Below are 21,478 nucleotides of genomic sequence, written 5' to 3' on the forward strand. Positions count from 1 at the left end.
CAGTCAAGACTGCCATTCTATTGGCTATTGTTTCAGCCAATCGTGTTGGAGAATTAGTCCCTTCAGAAAGTATTCATACCCCTGACAAATTCCACATGTTGTTGTTACAGCCTCAATTCAAAATAGATTAAATATATTTCTCACCTATCTACACACAATACCCCGTAATGACAAAGTGAAAACATGTTTTTAGACATTTTTGCAAATGTATAAAAACTTAAATACAAAAATATCTCATTTACATAAACATTTACACCCCTGAGTCAATACATAGAATCACCTTTGGCAGCAATTACAGCTGTAAGTCTTTCTGGGTAAGTCTCTAAGAGCTTTACACACCTGGAAAGTACCCACCTGGATTGTATTATTCTTAAAACGATTCTTCAGGCTCTGTCAAGTTGTCCCCTGACTGCTTCCTGCTGCGTTGGCGCCGTATTACTGGGCTTGTTCGACATTGGTTGTTGATCACTGCTAGACAGCCGTTTAAGTCTTGCCATAGATTTTCAAGACAATTTAAGTCAAAACTAGGCCACTCAGGAACATTCAATGTTGTCTTGGTAAGCAACTCCAGTGTATATTTGGCCTTGTGTTTTAGGTTGTTATCCTGCTGAAAGGTGAATTTGTCTCCCAGTGTCTGTTAAAATGCGAACTGAACCAGGTTTTCCTCTGATTTTTGATTTTGCTTGTGTTTAACTCTATTCTGTTCATTTTTATCCTAAAAAACTCCCTCGTTCTTTGCCAATGACAAGGATATCCATAACATGATGAAGCCACCATAATGCTTGAAAATATGAAGAGTGGTACTCAGTGATGTGTTGTATTTGATTTTCCCCAAACTTAAAGCTTTGTATTTAGGACGTAAAGTGAATTTCTTTGCCAAAGTTCTTGCTGTTTTACTTTAGTGCCTTATTGCAAACAGGATGCATGTTTCGAAATATTCTGTAAAGGCTTCCTTCTTTTCACTCTGTCATGTAGGATAGTATTGTTGATTTACTATACTGTTGTTGATCCATCGTCAGTTTTCTCCTATCAAAACCATTGAACTCTAACTGTTTTAAAGTCACTGTCGTAGCGTTTGCTGTCATTAAATGTGAAGACTGTATATTATCAAATCAATTCTCTATGTGTCATTTAATTACGCGATTCAACTAATCATGTAACTTTAATTAACTAGGAAGTCGGGGCACAACGGGAAAATGTTTAGTCTCTTATTCCCGAATTAACTTTCCAGATATTTTCATATCTTACCATTTTAAAGTCACTTATTAATGTATTATTACCTCATCAGTCATATTCTGAATGTCGCAAACCCTTGGATATCTCCACGAACCCTAGCATAGATCATGAATCAGTGATAAACAAATTAAGTTAATTAGTAAATAAATAATTAAGCCAATCACAGAATTACATAAACACACACACAATTAGGTCATACATTGGTTACTGACACAATGCACTGAAAAGTCCCTAGTGGGTTAAGCCGATATGACAGCTTGGTAGACAAAGGAAAGGGTTGGGGACAGCTCAAGACTGGGAAACTCCGAGTGGATTCACTGTAATAACAGTTGATAGCTACACTCATGAAATGCTAATACTTTTAGCATGAACAACCACTCATTCGAAAATAAATTGCAATTTACATATTTATCATTGTATGCCTTTATTGTCCCTCTCTGTGATCACCGGTCCATCTGCTGGATAGAGTCTCTGGTTGCGTTCCCCAGAAGTCCCAAGGTCTTTCGTGGTTGTAGTTTTCTCAGCGGACTCTGGACAGTGTCTGTTGTAATGGATACGTCAGACGTACTATTCGGACGTTCGACCGGTTGCGTTTACCAGACTAAAGTACTTAAACGGCTGCAGCCTGAATAATTGGTCTTTAGTTTGTAGATTTCTTCATCATTTCAGGGTGGGGATGATCTCCACGTTCTATGGTCTTGTCCTTTTGTAGAGTTGTAGTTTGAACCACTTCACACACCAGCTTCACCCGGCATGTTTTGGTCTCTAGAGTGATTTGTAGATTTCTTAACCATTCGTGACGTCCGGCTTACCGTGGGTCTCTGGCATAAAATGTACATTTTGTCACGAGTGGTTTTATACACTTCTGGGAGAAGGGGTGGTTCATGATGCCGAGGTAATGTCTGTGCTCACGGGGCTTGGCCACCAACTTGGTTAAGGCTTCATATGGAACACAATTTTCTCATTTAGAAGGTTAACATCACATTACATATTTTCACAAATAGTTTCATATTTAATCATATACGTTTCACAACATTTAGATTTAAACCCCATAATTGAGAAGTGTACACAACCAAAAGACACAGTAATGTGTGTTTCCTGCCCTTGATGAGATCACCAAATGAAACAAACTCGTCATAAGGGACAGTAAAGTGTCAACGGACCATTTCAACTGCTTGGAATACAGAAATACTGTTCAATTATTCAACCTTTTAATGTCCAAGTGTCTCTCTGTGTTCCACAGTTACATTCCAATCTCGAACACTACAGAGGCAGCGTATTTTACGACCACCATAAAGTGGCCCCCTCTCCCTCTGCAGGAGAGAGGGCGCTGTAGAGCGGACCCAGTGCAATCTAATCCTTCAGATCTTCACAGGAGAGTTATGACATTACTATTGGCCTCATGGTGATATCCTTTAGCGGTATCCATAGCCGTGGGAAGTAGGGGTGCTGAGGGTGATGCAGCACCCCCCGAAAAATCTGAATTATTATTATTATTATTTTTTTTACAAAAGTAGTGCACTGGGCCTTTAATAGGCCTGTATTAGAGGACCGATATAACCGCCTGCAGTGCCAGCGCAGGCAAAAAGATGTGTCCAGGCAACCCCACCCCCAAATTACTTCCTATGGCGGTTTCCTTCCTCTCCAGCAACTGAGTTAAGAAAGTATTGACTGGGTGTATTGTTACACCATTACCCTCTAGACTCGGGAGCTCATGGGCACAATAGGCTTCAGGAGCCAGCGGGTTAGATATGATTCCAGCATTGGCAACAACAACACTTACTGGCTATTAGTTTGTTTTCAGCCACATATGTTCAACTCATTTCTAGTTTATCCAGTGACCATTGCGTTTAGAAGCATGGCTACTGACTAAAATGTAGGTAGTAGCCAACTAGCTAGCTAATCGTGGATGCCAAAAGACGCAGCTAGCTATAGTCGGGAGCTCATGGGCACACAGGCTATATTAGCCAACTGGTCAGACATGATTACAATAACTGGTGACTAGTCCGTTTTCAGACAAATATGTTCAACTCATCGTTTATCCACTGACCACCGCATTTAAGAGGATAGGTCATTACTGAAATGTTGCTAGCTAGCTCACTGGCTAGGCAGTAACGTTTGCCACTAATCATGTCCTATTCTTTGATACATTTGGGTTAACTTGCTCATATCAAGCAACACATACCAGACCGTTTGTGGAAAGGTCAAAATAACAATTACTGGACTTGTTTTTTTAATGATCAGACAGTGAAACTAAAATAGATTTGTAGTTCTCGCACGATCGTAATTTACATAGGCTTTCTAGGGCAGTCACCCCATTGAAAGTGATTTCAAACGGATACAAATAGTGGAATCATGCCATATTTGGAATAGATAATGCTAACAAAAGGTTGAAATGTTGTTATATAAATTCAACAAAAGACTAATTAGTTAATTTGACAAAAGTACAAATCAGTTTAAATTGCACTGTGGATGTATTAGACTTGAGAATTGCATTGGGGGCATACTTACAGTACCAGTCAAAGGTTTGGACACCTACTCATTCAAGGGTTTTTCTTTATTTGTACTATTTTCTACATTGTAGAATAATAGTGAAGACATCAAAACTATTAAATAACACATATGAAATCATCTAGTAACCAAAAGTGTTAAACAAATCAAAAACATTTTAGATTCTTCAAAGATGCCACCCTTTGACTTGAGGACAGCTTTGCAAACTCTTGGCATTCTCTCAACCAGCTTTACCTGGAATGCTTTTCCAACAGTCTTGAATGAGTTCCCACATATGCTGAGCACTTGTTGGCTGCTTTTCCACTTTTTTGGTTACTACATGATTCCATATGTGTTATTTCATAGTTTTGATGTCTTCACTATTATTCTACAATGTAGAAAATAGTAAAAATAAAGGAAAACCCTGGAATGAGTAGGTGTGTCCAAACTTTTGACTGGTACTGTATATATTTGTTACTGCTCGACTAAAACAATCTCTGTCGACCATCAGCCTAACGACCAAACAATCGACCAGTTGACTAATTGGGGTCAGCCCTAGTGTTCCTTACATGTAGGCTTTTGATTGAACGAAACTGCACTCACTTTTTTCTATAGGGCACTTGGAAACATCTGCACTGTGAAACCTATCATTACAACAATTATTATTATTATTATTTTTCCCTGGTTGCACTGATGCTCCCAAAATAAAATGTCAGGTTACACAGCAAAATATCTAGGAGCATATGGGACCAAAATAGTCACACTTTAGAGCCCTGTGGTTCATAGTGTTTCTGTGGCCCATTGTGCTTGGGTTGTGGATTGCTCTGTTCAGGTATTTCTGTCATAATATTGCCTGTCTTTCTGTCATGGTCTTGACTTCAGATATGTGGTGGACGTTTTGAATGTTGATGAAGCATGGTTTTCTCAATGGCAGTTTTATTGCTTTGTTCTGTATTCTTTGTAGTCTGTTCATTTGATGTGTGGAAGTTGTAATCCAGGCAGGTACATATTCAAGGATTGATCTGATCTAAACTTTTAAAATGGTTTCAGGTGCTGCTCTGTGTTTCCTTTCACAAAGTGCTTTTAAGCGATTGATCCTCCTTCAGTTCTCAATATGGGTCTTCCACAACATGTTTCTTAGAAATGTTAACCCCAGGAACTTGGCATCTTTTTCCATTTTCATTGTTTTATTATACAATTTGAGGGTAATGGGTTTCTTTGGTTTTAGGTTTGCGTTTCTGGTGAATAAGATGCACTTTCTTTTTCAGTGTTTAGTTTCACTCGCCACAAGTTTGACCACTTAAAAAAAAATGTCTAAGCACTTGATGTGTTTTGTGGAAGCTAGTTGTTGTGGACATTTGGAGCTGGTTCAGTAGCAGAAGTCGTCAGCAAATTGTGATTCCTGTCTGACGTGGGGTGAGGTGGGGGGTAGTAAATGCCTGAGATGTAGATGTTTCATAGAAGTGGGCTGAGGACTGAACCTTGAGGGCCTCCAGCTTCTGGGGTGAATGGTGGCTTTGGAAACCTTGGCTGTTTTGGAGGAAGCTTGGGATGATATTTCTGATTGAGTGCGGGAGTTGGAGGTTGTCTGCTAGTTTGTGGCACAAAATGATCCTTTTGACCAGTGTGATTTATATACTTCAATGGGCAGGACCAGCAGCTGCTGTGGGAGGATATGCAAATAAAATATGAACTGTCATTGGTCTATTATAATCAGATCAGATTAGTACGCAATGGTCTGGGCCAAAACTCGACCCACCCAAAACAAGCAAATTCCAGCCGTTTATTTTTTAAACAGCTCTTACACAAATTAGAGCGTTATCATAATTTTCACAATTTCAGAGTGTATTTTCAAGCCTCTGCACAGCCCTTTTACAAATAAATCAAAGCCATATCAGACGCAATGATTGTTCAGTTGGAAGTGCAAAGAAACATTTGCTGCCTTGCAGCCAGCTACTGCATGATCTCGCTTGCTTTTGCTTGTCATTGCCTAAAGTGAAGCCACAGATGAATGGGGAAGCTCTCATGCCGCTCAAGACAACTCAGAAATTTGACTTGGAAACTCATTTTAGAAAGATGAGGTCCACGTTTCCCACTTGGAAAGTATCAGAATCAACTAATAGGAAGCTCAGTGCAAAAAACATATGCAAATTTAACTGAGGCTTTGCATATGGGTGTACCCAATAAACTGGCCCCTGAATGTATATCTGGTGTCATTTCATGGGGACTGAGGAATACAGAGTGTTGCTGGCCCATTCCATTGGCCCCAATGCAATACACTGTATTTGAATTACATATTGGTTTCTAGAGAAAACTATTCTTTGTGCCGAGGTAAAAGTGGCGTTAGAAGTACTCGGTATGGTCTGTAGAATCTATATATGGCTTTATTTCATGGGGGACTGGGGTCTAGATGGCACATGGCCACCGTGACGTCATTCATCTCTACTTCATTTCTGAGTGTTATTTCCTTTTTTTGTGGAAAAATGTCAATGCCTTACATTTTCCAGTTGTTTCAGTCTTCTACTCAGACTACTGCAGCAATGGCACGCCCAGGCCCAATGCAGCGCCAGAGAGCAGAGTGCCATCATAGCCATGAAGACGCAGAGGCACAGAAGAACTCTGCTTGCGGCTTTTACTTCCTGGAAGGAGCGTTTCCTCTACCAGCAGAGCTTAGCCAGGGCAGCAGCACGCCACTGGAGACAGAGGGCACTCGAAAGCAAGGCAGCCAGCCACCGCGTCACCTGTCTGACCTGGTATTCTTACACCCGGTGGAGATGGGCGCTGCACAGACGGAGAGACAGGTATTAAATATATAAAATAAGTAGCCAAATAAATTCTGTTTTAAGGTGCAGAAGATAACTAATACACTGTATAATACAATTTGAACATCCAACATACTAATTTGTAGCAGGAAGACTCCGTTTGAGCTGTTAGCACACCTTTCATATTCTGACTTGGAAGCACAGGGTGCGAGTTTCCCACTTGAAAAGTATCAGAATCAACCAATACGAAGCTCTAAGCAAAAAACGGTTGACTAGATAGTGTTAAATACTTTTTCATGATTTGCTGCTTCATGTCATATAATCATATTGACGTCCATGTATTTGCTCCCTAGGTGCCAGCGGGCGAGGGTGCTGGGTAGGGAGTGGGCGCGGCGCGCCAAGCAGAGCATGGATGACCAGGAGAGGGCGACGGACCTCCTTCAGCAGAGACAGAGGAGAGACGTCACAGAGAGGTTCTACTACTGGATCACAGCCCATCAGTCCTCACTGACCAGTTTGGTATTCCACAACCAGACTCTGTGCAAGAGGTGTGATGATGGGGAAATGTGTGTGCTGTGTTGCCTTACGACTCAAACTGAATTTTTCCACTGCTCTATGTTCGCTACATATTTCAGTTTGAGAAAGCCGTTGTTGAAGTCGTTTGTGTTGACGTCAAAATTAGGGGTGTTGTGCAAAACAAAGTTAACAGCGATTGGATTATCTGTAACCAATCAGAGTATCAAAGCCAGTGACGCTATACCCACGTGTTCTGGCTCTGGCCCAACCCATCGGTTTCTGGGACCAATCAGAATGGTTAGAATGTGTTTGCGTTCTAGAAATCTCAGTTCCAGACTCATTGCGGAGACTAAACTAAAGTCCCTGGGCGTGGCGTAGCGTTCGGCCGGAGCAAGGGTTTGGGTAGCCAGGCAATGTGTTGTGTGTGTGTGTGAGAGGGAGAGAAAATGTAACTAATCATTCGACCTTGAATATGAAAAGGAACATTTGCCCGACAATAACAAAGCAGTGTGCCATGTAATGCAGTACCAGTTTGCTACTTGATTTTTCTCAGAATTCCATGTACTATATTTCACAAAGGGACATTCCTCCAATAACTTTTGAGTGGATTGGACAAGTAATTCTGTGTAGCATTCAGATTTATTCTCACTTCTCTCTCTCCCACGCAGGGTTTTCCAGCGCTGGCAAGCCTACACCGGCCCTGCCCTAGCACGTAGGCACAAAGGTGCCAGGTTCAATCTTGGCAGAGCCAGGAGGCTGGTGGCCCTGTGTTTTACCCACTGGAGGAGTGAGCTGGAGCAGGCTCGAAACAGACTGAAGGTCCTGGAGCAGAGACTGAAACACACACACTTCAAACTCACTGCTGTCACCATGAACCACTGGAGAACGGCCACTAGAGGGTGCATAGCGCTCAAATACTTCAACAGAAGAACAATACGTCAGGTGCAGCATCCCTTCCCTTAATACACACAGGTCCCATCTAGACACAACCCTAAGGGTTTAACCCTTTTTGCACATTGCACATATTTGAGAGGACTGCTGAAAAAACATAGAATTAGATGATTGTCAAATGATTCAATATCAATGATTTGCATTCTATTTCTATGGGCGAAAACAACAAGCCACACCCAATCCGAGAAAAAGGAGCTAGGAAAAAAATGTACAGTACTACTATATTTCTAATCCTAATCAAATTCTTTCAATTTCACACAACTTCTCACTGGATAGGCAGGGGTAGAGGTTGTTTCTGGACAGAGTCATATTCACATATTTAGCAGGAACTAAAGGAAGGTGACATCTTCATGAATCAAAATAAAAATGACTCATTCAATCTGTATTGTGCTTTCCCATCAGTAAGTAGCCAGTGTGTGTTTGTTTTAGTGTTTTGATCACTGGAGGGAGAGGACACGCACATCCAGAGCAGTCACTATACTGAGTGTACAGAGAGAGAGGAGAGGGGCACGTGAAGTTCTGCTATGCTGGTGGAAGTGGACCAAAGGTAGCGACATGATTTGTAATGTATCATTCTCTAACACGTTGAACAGAGGGACTGTTTAATATGTGATGTTGCCTTTGTTTGAGAGCCAGGTGGCTATAAGATTCCATATTTCAGCGTTTCTCAATCCATTCCTGGTGATCCCCCAGGGTGTGTACATTTGTGTTCTAACCTGCACTAGCAAACCTGATTCAAGGGAATCAGCTTGGTTATTGATTAATTAGTTAGGCGTTTGGGGGGCTGATGCAGGGCTGAAATAAAAAAGGTCCACATCCGGGTGTGCAACCAAGGAATGGATGGAGAAATGCTGCCATATTTCAATGTGTCGCATTCACATGGGTGAAGTATGGCAGCCATTTTGTGCTGAAGCGCTCCCAGGTCCCCACCCACACACGGCCTGTTTGTGTTGGTCAGAGTCTAGATGCCAGAGGCAGATGGAGGAGGCAGTGTGGCTGTGGCTGGAGGGTCGCAGAGTGACCAGAGCCTTCCAACTGTGGCTCAGAGTCCACCATCGTCACCAAGAGGCCTCACGGCTGGGCCGGGCTCACCTAATGCGCAGGTAGGCTGTTGGTTTTAACCTGTTAGATGTACAGTGGGTATCATAAGTATTCACCCCACTTGGATTTGGGGGATTTAAATACATTTCAATTTTTTTTGTTGTCAATGAATTACAAAACATATTCTGTAATGTCAAAGTAGAAGAAATTAAAAAAAAGAAAAAAATAACAATTAATGAAAAATAAAACAAGTATTCACCCCCGAGTCAATACAGGTTAGAAACACCTTTGGCAGATTACAGCTTTGAGTTTTCTTGGGTAAATTTCAGGCAGGTAGCCTAGCGGGTAAGTGTTGGGTCAGTAATCGAAATGTCGCTGGTTTGAATCACTGAGTTGATTAGGTGAAAAATTTGCCGATGTGCCCTTGAGCAAGGTATTTAACCCTAATTGCTCTTGTAAGTCGCTCTGGATACGTGCGTTTGCCAAATGACTCAAATGTAAATGTAATAGCTTTACACACCTGGGTTGCGCAATATTTATAATGACAAACCATTAAAATTGTAATCTACAAATAAATAATCTCATAATGAATTGTGCATTAATTTAATATAATCATATTTTCAAAATAGCCCGTCCACTGCATGTTTACATGTGAACGTTTTTTAACCTAGCTAACGTTACCATGACAGTAGCTGGCTAAGCTAGCTAGATAACTTAGTCGACATAGCTAATGTTAGCTAGCATAACCTATTTAAAACCTTATAAAGCAGAGCATCTATCTATATAATAAATTGTGACATTATAACATCATTAGCTAGTATCTCAAACGAGTGTAACTTACCTGGCTTGAAAAGACATTTGTGGTGATGTTGTGGATTCACTTGACACTTGCTAGCTTCTGGCTGAGTTTTCCACAGCAGTTTTCTCTAAAACTAGCGCTAGCAAGTAGTTAGAAGAAAAAGAAGAGTGAATGAAGCTGCTATAGCGAGCAGCCCCCTCTGCTGGACAAAACAAGCACAATGCGATTGAGACGTCAACCGCTAGGCTCTGCTGCCCGGTCTTGCCACGTAAAATATTATTTCACTTTGTTGTCTGTTTTTAACGCACAGTTAAAAACAGGGACATTTCCGGGGACAGGCCACCAACAACGGAGACTGTCCCCGGAAAACAGGGACGTCTGGTCACCCTATTCTAGCCCCTTCTTATTAATGGTATCTGTTGCTTTTATACATGTCCTACTACTCAAAACTCGTCTTAATTCTCATTAAAAAAAACTCCTGTGGCTTATTTTTCAAATTGGCATGTTTGTTTCTAAATGTCTGCGCAAGAGTGACGGTTTCATCGAGTTGTGAGATAGTACTTTTTTACATATAACACACTGTGGCTGACAAAAGGCACTACTCCCAATATAAGTGAACCCCAAATCAATGTAGTTCTCATCATTTTTGCACCTGTTCGATGGTCCAATGTCCCCGTCTGTTGTTCGGTGCTTTCCCAGGTAAGGGGTCAGCAGCTCTTCGGCTGCATCAAATTCACAATTGTCTGTGCCCATGTTAGCTGGGCTAACAACAAATGTAGAATTACTGATGCTAGCATTGGAGGTGCTCGTGGAAGCAGAACAACTTGTGTGTCGTCAACAGGTGCAGGTGTAGTACTGCTGATAGCAGCAGTACCACCAGTAGAGCTGGTATGTGTCTCTATGGACACGGGCCTTACTTTTTTAACCATTTATTCATTTTCGAGCAAACGGAATGAGCAGCAGCTACGTTTGGCTACATACGGACCGTTAGTGGAATTACGCCAGAGAGTAATGGTTAATGGGATTCGATGTTAATTATTTGACTAGGCTACCTGTATTTGACATTGTGTTGTTATTTAACTTGAAACACTTGATGGTATAATTGTATTTTTGGCAGTGAAACAAGGCTACTCGGGTGAGAGAAAAAAACTCAGCCAAATGTATAGCCCCATTGGAAAATATAAATGGACTGTTTGAAAATGTGAAGATATATATAGAAATGTTTTTTTAAATGTGAATCACTTTTTTCTTTGGTGTTAACCCCGACGGCATTGCACATACCCCAGTTTGGGAATACCTGCACTACAGCATTCTCATATGCACTATTATATACACAAAAGTAGGTGGACACCCATTCAAATGAGTGGATTTGGCCATTTCAGTGACACCCGTTGCTGACAAGTGTATAAAATCGAGCACACAATCATGAAATCGCCATAGCGTAGCGAGTAAAAATCATATGTCCTCGGTTGCAACACTCACTACCGAGTTCCAAACTGCCTCTGGAAGCAACGTCAGCACAATAACTGTTCGTCGGGAGCTTCATGAAATGGGTTTCCTTGGCCAAGCAGCCGCACACAAGCCTAAGATCACAATGCCGTCATTGGACTCTGGAGCAGAAGAAATGCGTTCTCTGGAGTGATGAATCACGCTTCACCATCTGGCAGTCAGACAGATTAATATGGGTTTGGCGGATGCCAGGAAGCATAGTGTCCGAAAGCATAGTGCCAACTGTAAAGTTTGGTAGAGGAGGAATAATGGTCTGGGGCTGTTTTTCATGGTTTGGGCTAGGCCCCTTAGTTCCAGTGAAGGGACTTTGTGGCAACAGTTTGGGGAATTCCCTTTCCTGTTTCAGCATGACAATGACAACTGACCTCAACCCCATCGAACACCTTTGGGATGAATTGGAATGCCGACTGCAAGCCAGGTCTAATTGCCCAACATCAGTGCCTGACCTCTAATGCTCTTGTGGCTGAATGGAAGCAAGTCCCCGCAGCAATGTTCCAAAATCTAGTGAAAAGCCTTGCCAGAATAGTGGAGGCTGTTATAGCAGCAAAGGGGATAGCAACTCCATATTCATGCCCATGATTTTGGAATAAGATGTTCGACAAGCAGGTGTCCACATACTTTTGTTCATGTAGTGTCGGTGTTCCTCTTGTCCAGGTGGAAAAGGGCAGTGCGTCATCTGTGGATCTGTTGGGGCGGTATGCAAATTGATGTGGGTCGAAGGTGTGGACTGATGGTGTTGATGTTAACCATTGACCAGCCTTCATGGCTACAGATGTGAGTGCTACGGGGCGATAGTAATTTAGACAGGTTACCTTGGCGTTCTTGGACACAGGGACTATGGTGGTCTGCTTGAAACATGTAGGTATTAGACTGGGTCAGGGAGAGGTTGAAAATGTCGGACACTTCCCATCTGGTCAGCGCATTTTCTGAGTACACGTTTTGGTAATCTGTCTGGCCCCATGGCATTGTAAATGTTAACCTGTTAACCTGTTAGGGCTAGGGGGCAGTATTGACACGGCTGGATAAAAAAACATACCCGGTTTAATCTGGTTACCACTCCTACCCAGTAACTAGAATATGCATATACTTATTACATATGGATAGAAAACACCCTACATTTTCTAAAACTGTTTGAATGGTGTCTGTGAGTATAACAGAACTCATTTGGCAGGCAAAACCCTGAGACATTTTCTGACAGGAAGTGGATACCTGATGTGTTGTATTACCTTTAAACCTATCCCATTGAAAAACACAGGGGCTGAGGAATATTTTGGCACTTCCTATTGCTTCCACTAGATGTCACCAGCCTTTACAAAGTGTTTTGAGTCTTCTGGAGGGAGATCTGACCGAACAAGAGCCATGGAACGATGATGGCCCATTAGACACCTGGCGCGCGAGTTCATGTTGGGTACCCTCGTTCCAATACGTTATAAAAGAGAATGCATTCATCCACCTTGAATATTATTCATGTTCTGGTTAAAAAAGGCCCTAATGATTTATGCTATACAACGTTTGACATGTTTGAACGAACGTAAATATATTTTTTCCCTCGTTCATGACGAGAAGTCCGGCTGGCTTAGATCATGTGCTAACAAGACGGAGATTTTTGGACATAAATGATGAGCTTTTTTGAACAAAACTACATTCGTTATGGACCTGTGATACCTGGAAGTGACATCTGATGAAGAGAATCAAAGGTAATGGATTATTTACATAGTATTTTCGATTTTAGATCTCCCCAACATGACGTCTAGTCTGTATCGCAACGCGTATTTTTCTGGGCGCAGTGCTCAGATTATTGCAAAGTGTGATTTCCCAGTAAGGTTATTTTTAAATCTGGCAAGTTGATTGCGTTCAAGAGATGTAAATCTATAATTCTTTAAATGACAATATAATATTTTACCAATGTTTTCTAATTTTAATTATTTAATTTGTGACGCTGACTTGACTGCCGGTTATTGGAGGGAAACGATTTCCTCAACATCAATGCCATAGTAAAACGCTGTTTTTGGATATAAATATGAACTTGATAGAACTAAAAATGCATGCATTGTCTAACATAATGTCCTAGGAGTGTCATCTGATGGAGATTGTAAAAGGTTAGTGCATCATTTTAGCTGGTTTTATGGTTTTGGTGACCCTGTCTTTGAATTGACAAAACATTACACACAACTCTTGTAAATGTACTGTCCTAACATACTCTAAATGTATGCTTTCGCCGTAAAACCTTTTTGAAATCGTAAAACATGGTTAGATTAAGGAGATGTTTATCTTTCAAAGGGTGTAAAATAGTTGTATGTTTGAAAAATTTGAATTTTGACATTTATTTGGATTCAAATTTGCCGCTCTTGAAATGCACCTGCTGTTGATGGAGTGCACCACGGGTGGCACGCTAGCGTCCCACCTAGCCCATAGAGGTTAAAAGGTCTTACATCGGTTACAGAGTGCGAGATCACACAGCCATCCGGAACAGCTGGTGCTCACATGCATGGTTCAGTGTCGCTTGCCTCAAAGAGCATAGAAGGCATTTAGCTCATCTGGTAGGCTCACGGCTGGGTTTCCCTTTATAATCCGTGATAGTTTGCAAGCCCTGCCACATCTGACGAGCATCAGAGCCGCCATAGTAGGACTCAGTCCTAGTCCTGTATTGACGTTTTGACTGTTTGATGGCTCGTCTGATGTCGTAGCGGGATTTCTTAAAAGTGTCCGGATTAGTGTCCCGCTCCTTGAAAGCGGCAGCACTGGCCTTTAGCTCTGTGAGGATGTTGCCTGTAATCCATTGTTTCTGGTTGGGATATGTATGGTCTCTGTGGGAATGATGTCGTCAATGCACTTATTAATGAAGCCGGTGACTGATGTAATAAACTCCTCAAAGTTATCAGATGAATCCCAGAACATATTTCAGTCTGTGCTAGCGAAACAGTCCTGTAGCCTAGCATCCGCTTCATCGGACCACTTCCGTATTGACCTACTTCCTGTTTTTGAGTTTTTGCTTGTAAGCAAGAATCAGGATAGTTATGGTCAGATTTGGCAAATATGTTCTAGCAACGATGCGTCCATAGCAGATTGCAAAACTGTATTGAAACCATGTGCTTTCTGGTAATTATATCCTCAGATCGAATAACCAAAGGTATGCTGCATGGAGAGTAATCCATGGAGACTCTGTGCCACAAAATGAGTGACAAAACCGGGCCAGATAATTTCAAGTCATCAGTCTCAAATCAAAGTCGAGTCCCGAGGGTCCAAGTCAAGTCTGAAGTTATTTTCTATCAAGTCATCAAATTTGTGGCTGGAGTCCGACTTGTGACGCGTGTCCACACCACTGGGTTATAGCCCCCATCTCACCTAATCTGCATCAGATGTGCTCATAAATGCGCTGCTACTCACTGAATGTTTCAGAGATATCAAGTTATGGTAGACTACTGCCTGCATTTCATCAAATGCTCGCAGTCAAACAACCAATAATAGGCCTACTGCACACCTCTGGTTATTTTCCTCTGTTTGGTCGGGACTGTGTTCACACCATTTTGATTGAGCCATGGTGCATTGTTTAGTGCGCTGCCGAATGCGGATAGTGTTCACACCAGTCCAAACTAACCGAACTAAGGGGGAAAATCGCTCCAAAACAATTTGGTGTGAAAGCCCAAATGGTTTGAAGGCGTGTGCTTTGTCAGTGGCTGTGATGTAGCATTCAGCCAGGAGTTGGACAGTCGGAAGATTGAAATAAATGGTAGTGTAGGCGGGACATCCCAGCTTCAAGTGGTGTCAGATTTCGGAGTTTGCTTTCCCCTGCTCAGATGTCGCATACATCAAGCAATGGTTGCGTGCCACGTCATTGACTGTGTCGACTGACAGATTTCTTTAACATAACATGTAGAACCACGCTAGTCCCCTCTTTAGGGGACTTAACATCTAAAAAGTTTTAATAATAAGTATTTATTGAATCTGCTTCCATTGTCCATCAAGAGTGGCCAAATATCATTCTCTTCAGGTAGGCTTCACATACAGTGCATGTCATCTAACTTTTTAGTTCAATTACAGTTGAAGTTGTAATACGGCATCACATTGCTTGCCCCTGGATTCTTTGATTGTGGGCATGTCAAGACCTTTACTTCCAATTGGTAATCTCGTTGCTGTCTTTTTTGTCCTGTATAGGTCTTTTCAGGTCTGGCGAGGGGTAGTGAGGGAGAGCCTGTCAACTTTTCAGACGGCGGAGTCACGGCTATGCACCCACCAGACCCAATCAGCTTTCAGTGTCTGGAGGAGGAGCACCGTGTCCCATAATCTCTTAAGTGACCTGGTCCAGAGAACGAAATCCAGGCAGAGGAGGAGTCTGCTGAGATCATCACTCCACACCTGGCACCAAGAGGTATCTTTTGGGAAGAATCATAATGGAGTTGATAGCATGATTTGGATTCTTTCATTAGACCAGTCATTATTGGGTTAAGTCCAGAGGAGGCTGATGAATGACAGTATACCATGTGTTTGATACGGTTTCATTCATTCCATTCCAGCCATTCCTATGAGCCTGTCCTCTAAATTAAAGTGACACCAGCCACCACTGGTTGAGCCCTTCTGTCTTTGCATGGTTAGCTACTGCACAGAGATGCATATAATATCAATAGTCATATTTCTGTGACCTGCTGTCACCCTTATGATGTGTAGTAGGTAGTAGGTAATGTCCTACTTGGCTTTGTTTTCCACCTGCATCAGGTCCAGTTGTGTAAAAGACGATCTCTACACCTCTCACAGAAGTACTTTGCCTGTTGGGTGAACAGAATTGGCATCAGACGCATTGAAAGGAAGAATCAGTTGGAGGCTAGACTGAGGTACGTCTCATGGCTGTATGTACATGTATCTGAACGGAGACAAATGTTACTTTTAGTCTGTATACAAAAGTAGTTGGTGTAAGCAAGGTAAATGAATGTTTATTAAATCATCAATATAATCAAACCTTTGATAACACTTCTCTCTCTCACTTCCAAAGGGAGTGTCTACGGCGGTGGCGTTTAGGTGTGCTGCTGAAAAGAGCTCGGAGGAGACTCGCCCAGGTGTTGTGGGTCAGCTGGAGAGACCAGACCGCTGCTGCACTCCTACTCACGACCCTGGTAAGAAAGCAAAGTGCTCTCCCGCACGTTGGGACACTTAGAGAAGTGGACTTATTAGGATTCACCTTAGGTTACAGTGACACTTTTTAATGAACCATCTGTTTTGTAATGTATTCACTTAACTTAATGGTTATTATTTATGCATTTAAAGTTGTCATGAGCTGTTATGAATGCTTACTGCATATTTTATAGTGCATATTACCACCTGTGTGTAAGGCATTGTGATTCAGTTTCCGTTGTTTGTTTGTGTGTGACCACTCCTCTCTGCAGCACACTGACCGACTGCAGCAGGGGGCGTGGCTGACTTGGAGGAAGAGACGCATCAGAACCCGGGTTTCTGAGACCTTTGCCGCGCAACTGGACCAAGCCCTCATTGCGCAGGTGAGACAGAGCAAGTTCCCATGTATTTTTGTATAGAGGACTAGTTATTATTAGCCATTCTTATTCTATAGTTATACCAAAGTCAGCATTATTTAAAATCTCTCTGGTTAACCTATAACTTTACCAAAGGTAATTTTGTTTCTTGTTAAAGGAGTAGTTCACTATTTTAAATCTTGATAACTTTGTTCCTCACCCTGAAAGTAGTCCATGGGCCAAGAGAAACTGTAATCCATGGTTCAGTTCTTTTAAACATCCATTACAAACTTCAACAAACCTTATCCACCACAAGCTAACAATCAATGGAAGTGCTGGGGGCATGTGAGCATGTTTAAAAACAATGTCCAAATCACCTGAAATCACTTCAGATCAACTCCATATGTGGTTTGATGTTACTTAAAGGTGATTTGACCATAAAAAATAAAAAACATTCCCCCATCACTTCCATTGATTGTTAGCTTGTGGTGGCTGACGTTTTTAGTGGCTGTTTAAAGAAATCAACCATGGATTACAGTTTCTCCTGGCCCATAGACTACTTTCAGGTTGAGGAACCATCTAACATCATGTTGTAAAATAGTGAACTACTCCTTTAATAGTTATTACAACATATCAGACATTTTTTATGGTAACTAAAATCTCTAAATGTTTAGAGTTCTTTGGTTCTCCTGTCGTTCTACCTAGAGCCTTCTATTTGCAGAGTTGTGACAGGCTCTGATTGTACATGGTTGATCCATCAGCAAATCAAACCTCACTGTGGTTGAAGCAGGTCAGTGGCAGTGCCCCGCTACAACAGCTAGAGTTTGTTTCTGTGTTTCCTACTGTAGGTGTTCAACATGTGGCGGCAGAAGCATGCTCTTCGCTCCACAGCGACCGACACGTGACCTACAGTATAGGGAGAAGTAGCTGTCCACGCCTGTCCTCTGCTCCGTCAACCCTTGACCTCTCACCCCAACTCCTAGCCCCTATATGGTTGGGGAGATCACGAGTAGTGTGTGGCTTTTCACCATACTACCAGTACAGCACTTAATATTTCAAAATAGAGGTTCACTTTTTGGTTTCTTGGGTCAATGTCATCTGGCAACAGTCATTGCTCACATTTCAAATGTATTGTTTTGAAAACATGTGCCAACCATTCTCATAGATGTTGGCTTTTACCTCCTTTGACATTGGAGAGCTCCTTTGAATGTTCTTAGAAGTGGAAACTAGTGTGGAGAAACTACTAACACGAGGGGAAACTAGTGAGAACAGCTTCAAGACATAATAGATACACTGTTCATATGTCACACTACTAATCCTGGAAAGCAGCACACTGTGCGTGAGTGCAACTATTATAACTAATTTAACACCGGTATTTGAAATTCTTTCACAATAAATACCATTCTGTGTAGACTTTTGCTTTTGTGTTTCCCAATTGAACTGTGATTGTCTTAATGATAACTTTGAAATTGTAATCAGAATATGAAACAGAATCACAATATGTCCCATATTCTCTCCCATATGTAGAAATAAGCAGACAAAACACAGTACTTAAATGGATAGGTAGGTAGAAGGTGGGTATGTAAATACATGAATAGCTAGATGGATGAATGGTTAGGTAGATAGGTAGAGATATTGATAGGTAGGTAGAGGGTGCGTAGGTAGGTAGAGGGTGGGTATGTAAATAAATGGATAGGTAGATGGATGAATAGTTAGGTGGATAGGTAGAGATATTGATAGGTAGGTAGAGGGTGGGTATGTAAATAAATGGATAGGTAGATGGATGAATGGTTAGGTGGATAGGTAGATATTGATAGGTAGGTAGAGGGTGGGTATGTAAATAAATGGATAGGTAGATGGATGGATGAATAGTTAGGTGGATAGGTAGAGATATTGATAGGTAGGTAGAGGGTGGGTATGTAAATAAATGGATAGGTAGATGGATGAATGGTTAGGTGGATAGGTAGAGATATTGATAGGTAGGTAGAAGGTGGGTATGTAAATAAATGGATGGGTAGATGGATGAATGGTTAGGTGGATAGGTAGATATTGATAGGTAGGTAGAGGGTGGGTATGTAAATAAATGGATGGGTAGATGGATGAATGGTTAGGTGGATAGGTAGAGATATTGATAGGTAGGTAGAAGGTGGGTATGTAAATAAATGGATCGGTAAATGGTTAGGTAGAAAAGGGCGATGGGTATGTAGGAAGGCGAGTATGGTAGGTTTTCATTAGTTTAGGCAGCAGCCACTGAATAAACCTGTAGTTAGAGTTATGATTACATTTGAATAAGAACATGACTTGTAAACATGGTTTATGTTTAAAACTTCTGTCAATTAACTTCTGGGCCACATCCTGACTGATGGCAGCCAATTCTTGCATAATCAATGCTTGGAGTTTGTGGGTTTTTGTTTGCCTCTTGAGGATTGACCACATGTTCTCAATAGGATCAAGGTCTGGGGAGTTTCCTGGCCATGGGCCCAAAAGATCGATGTTTTGTTCCCCCAAGCCACTTAGTTATCACTTTTGCCTTATGGCAAGGTGCTCCATCATGCTGGAAAATGGTGTGAAATACTGTACAGTCGTGGCCAAAAGTTTTGAGAATGACACAAATATTAAATTTCTTTTGGAGGATGGCCTGGTGTCAAGAAGGGCAGCAAAGAAGCCACTTCTCTCCAGGAAAAATATCAGGGACAGACTGATATTCTGCAAAAGGTACAGGGATTGGACTGCCTTTCCGATTGTTTGGGGTAACCGGAAAAAAGCTTGTCCGGAGAAGACAAGAGCGCTACCATCAGTCCTGTGTCATGCCAACAGTAAAGCATCCTGAGACCATTCATGTGTGGGGTTGCTTCTCATCCAAGGCTCACTCACAATTTTACCTAAGAACACAGCCATGAATAAAGAATGGTACCAACACATCCTCCGAGAGCAACTTCTCCCAACCATCCAGGAACAGTTTGGTGACGAACAATGCCTTTTCCAGCATGATGGAGCACCATTTTTTATGCGTATTTCTGGGATATTTTATTTCAGCTCATAAAACATGGGTCTAATACTTTACATGTTGCGTTTATTTTTGTTCAGTGTATATACAGTACCTTCAGAAAGTATTCCAACCCCTCGACTTCTCCCCACATTTTGTTATGTTACATTCTTATTCTAAAATGGATCAAACATATATTTTTTCATCAATATACACACACACAATACCCCATAATGACAAAATGAAAAATATATTTTTTTAAATGTTTGCAAATGTAATAAAATTTTTAAAAACACATAGCTTATTTACATAAGTATTCAGACCCTTTGCTATGAGACTTGAAATTGAGATGTGGTGCATCCGGTTTCCATTGATCATCCATCCTTGAGATGTTTCTACAACTTGATTGGAGTCCACCTGGGGTAAATTCAATTGATTGGACATGATTTAGAAAGGCACACGCCTGTCTATATAAGGTCCCACAATTGACAGTGCATGTCAGCAAAAACTAAGCCATGTGGTCGAAGGAATTGTCTGTAGAGTTCTGACAGGATTGTGTCGAGGCACAGATCTGGGGAAGGGTACTGTACCAAAAAATGTCTGCAGCATTGAAGGTCCCCAAGAACACAGTAGCCTCCATCATTCTTAAATGGAAGAAGTTTGGAACACCAAGACTCTTCCAAGAGCTGGCCACCCGGCCAAACTGAGAAATCGGGGGAGAAGGGCCTTGGTCAGGGAGGTGAACCTTCCAGAAGGACAACCATCTCTGCAGCACTCCACCAATCAGGCTTTATGGTAGAGTGGCCAGACGGAAGCAACTCCTTAGTAAAAGGCACATGACAGCCTGCTTGGAGTTTGCCAAAAGGCACCTAAAGACTCTGACCATGAGAAACAATATTCTCTGGTCTGATGAAATCAAGATTGAACTATTTGGCCTGAATGCCAGGCGTCACGTCTGGAGAAACCTGGCACCATCCCTACTGTGAAGCATGGTGGTGGCATAATCATGCTGTGGGGATGTCTTTCAGCGGCAGGGATTGGGAGACAGGATCGAGGGAAAGATGAAAGGAGCAAAGTACAGATATATCCTTGATGAAAACCTGCTCCAGAGCGCTCAAAACCTCAGATTGGGGCGATGGTTCACCTTCCAACAGGACAACGACCCTAAGCACACAGCCAAGACAATGCAGGAGTGGCCTCGGGACAAGTCTCTGAATGTCCTTGAGTGACCGAGCCAGAGCCAGGACTTGAACCCGATCAATCATTTCTGGAGACTGGAAAATAGCTGTGCAGCGACGCTCCCCATCCAACCTGACAGAGCTTGAGAGGATCTGCAGAGAAGTATAGGAGAAGCTCCCCAAATACAGGTGTGCCAAGCTTGTAGCGTCATACCCAAGAAGACTCGAGGCTGTAATCTCTGCCAAAGGTACTTAAACAAAGTACTAAGTAAAGGGTCTGAATAGTTATGTAAATGTATGTTTTTTATTTTTAATAAATGTGCACAATTTTATAAAAACCTGTTTCTGCTTTGCCATTATATGTAGATGACATAATTTTTTTAATCAATTTTACAATAAGGCTGTAACATTTTATGGGGTGAAAATGTCAAGGGGTCTGAATACTTTCCGAATGCACTGTATATAAACCTTCATGCATTTCATTGTTGGACATATTTGGGGCATTCTTTCTTCCTGCCTAAGTCAAGGTCTGTATCCCAAATGACACC

At 41.8% G+C, this 21,478-nt stretch overlaps 1 protein-coding gene across 2 annotated transcripts in view; it reads left to right on the forward strand.

Moving 5' to 3' along the window:
• The window catches only part of LOC106567362 (protein SFI1 homolog), an 87,444-nt gene extending 69,267 nt beyond the window's left edge, over window positions 1-18,177 (forward strand). Inside the window, exons 11-20 of one of the 2 annotated variants that reach the window (XM_014136516.2) lie at window positions 6,243-6,527; window positions 6,842-7,036; window positions 7,673-7,946; window positions 8,385-8,502; window positions 8,914-9,058; window positions 15,460-15,673; window positions 16,018-16,133; window positions 16,292-16,412; window positions 16,683-16,793; window positions 17,615-18,177. In XM_014136516.2, coding sequence (XP_013991991.2) covers window positions 6,243-6,527; window positions 6,842-7,036; window positions 7,673-7,946; window positions 8,385-8,502; window positions 8,914-9,058; window positions 15,460-15,673; window positions 16,018-16,133; window positions 16,292-16,412; window positions 16,683-16,793; window positions 17,615-17,671 — 1,636 coding nt within the window. In that variant the 3' untranslated portion in view covers window positions 17,672-18,177. The remainder of the gene's footprint in view (window positions 1-6,242; window positions 6,528-6,841; window positions 7,037-7,672; window positions 7,947-8,384; window positions 8,503-8,913; window positions 9,059-15,459; window positions 15,674-16,017; window positions 16,134-16,291; window positions 16,413-16,682; window positions 16,794-17,614) is intronic. The other variant, XM_045693360.1, reaches the window with a different exon arrangement.
• Window positions 18,178-21,478: the final 3,301 nt, after the last annotated feature.

The sequence above is a fragment of the Salmo salar genome, chromosome ssa13 (genome assembly GCF_905237065.1).
Source record: "Salmo salar chromosome ssa13, Ssal_v3.1, whole genome shotgun sequence".
NCBI classification, from domain to species: Eukaryota; Metazoa; Chordata; class Actinopteri; order Salmoniformes; family Salmonidae; genus Salmo; species Salmo salar.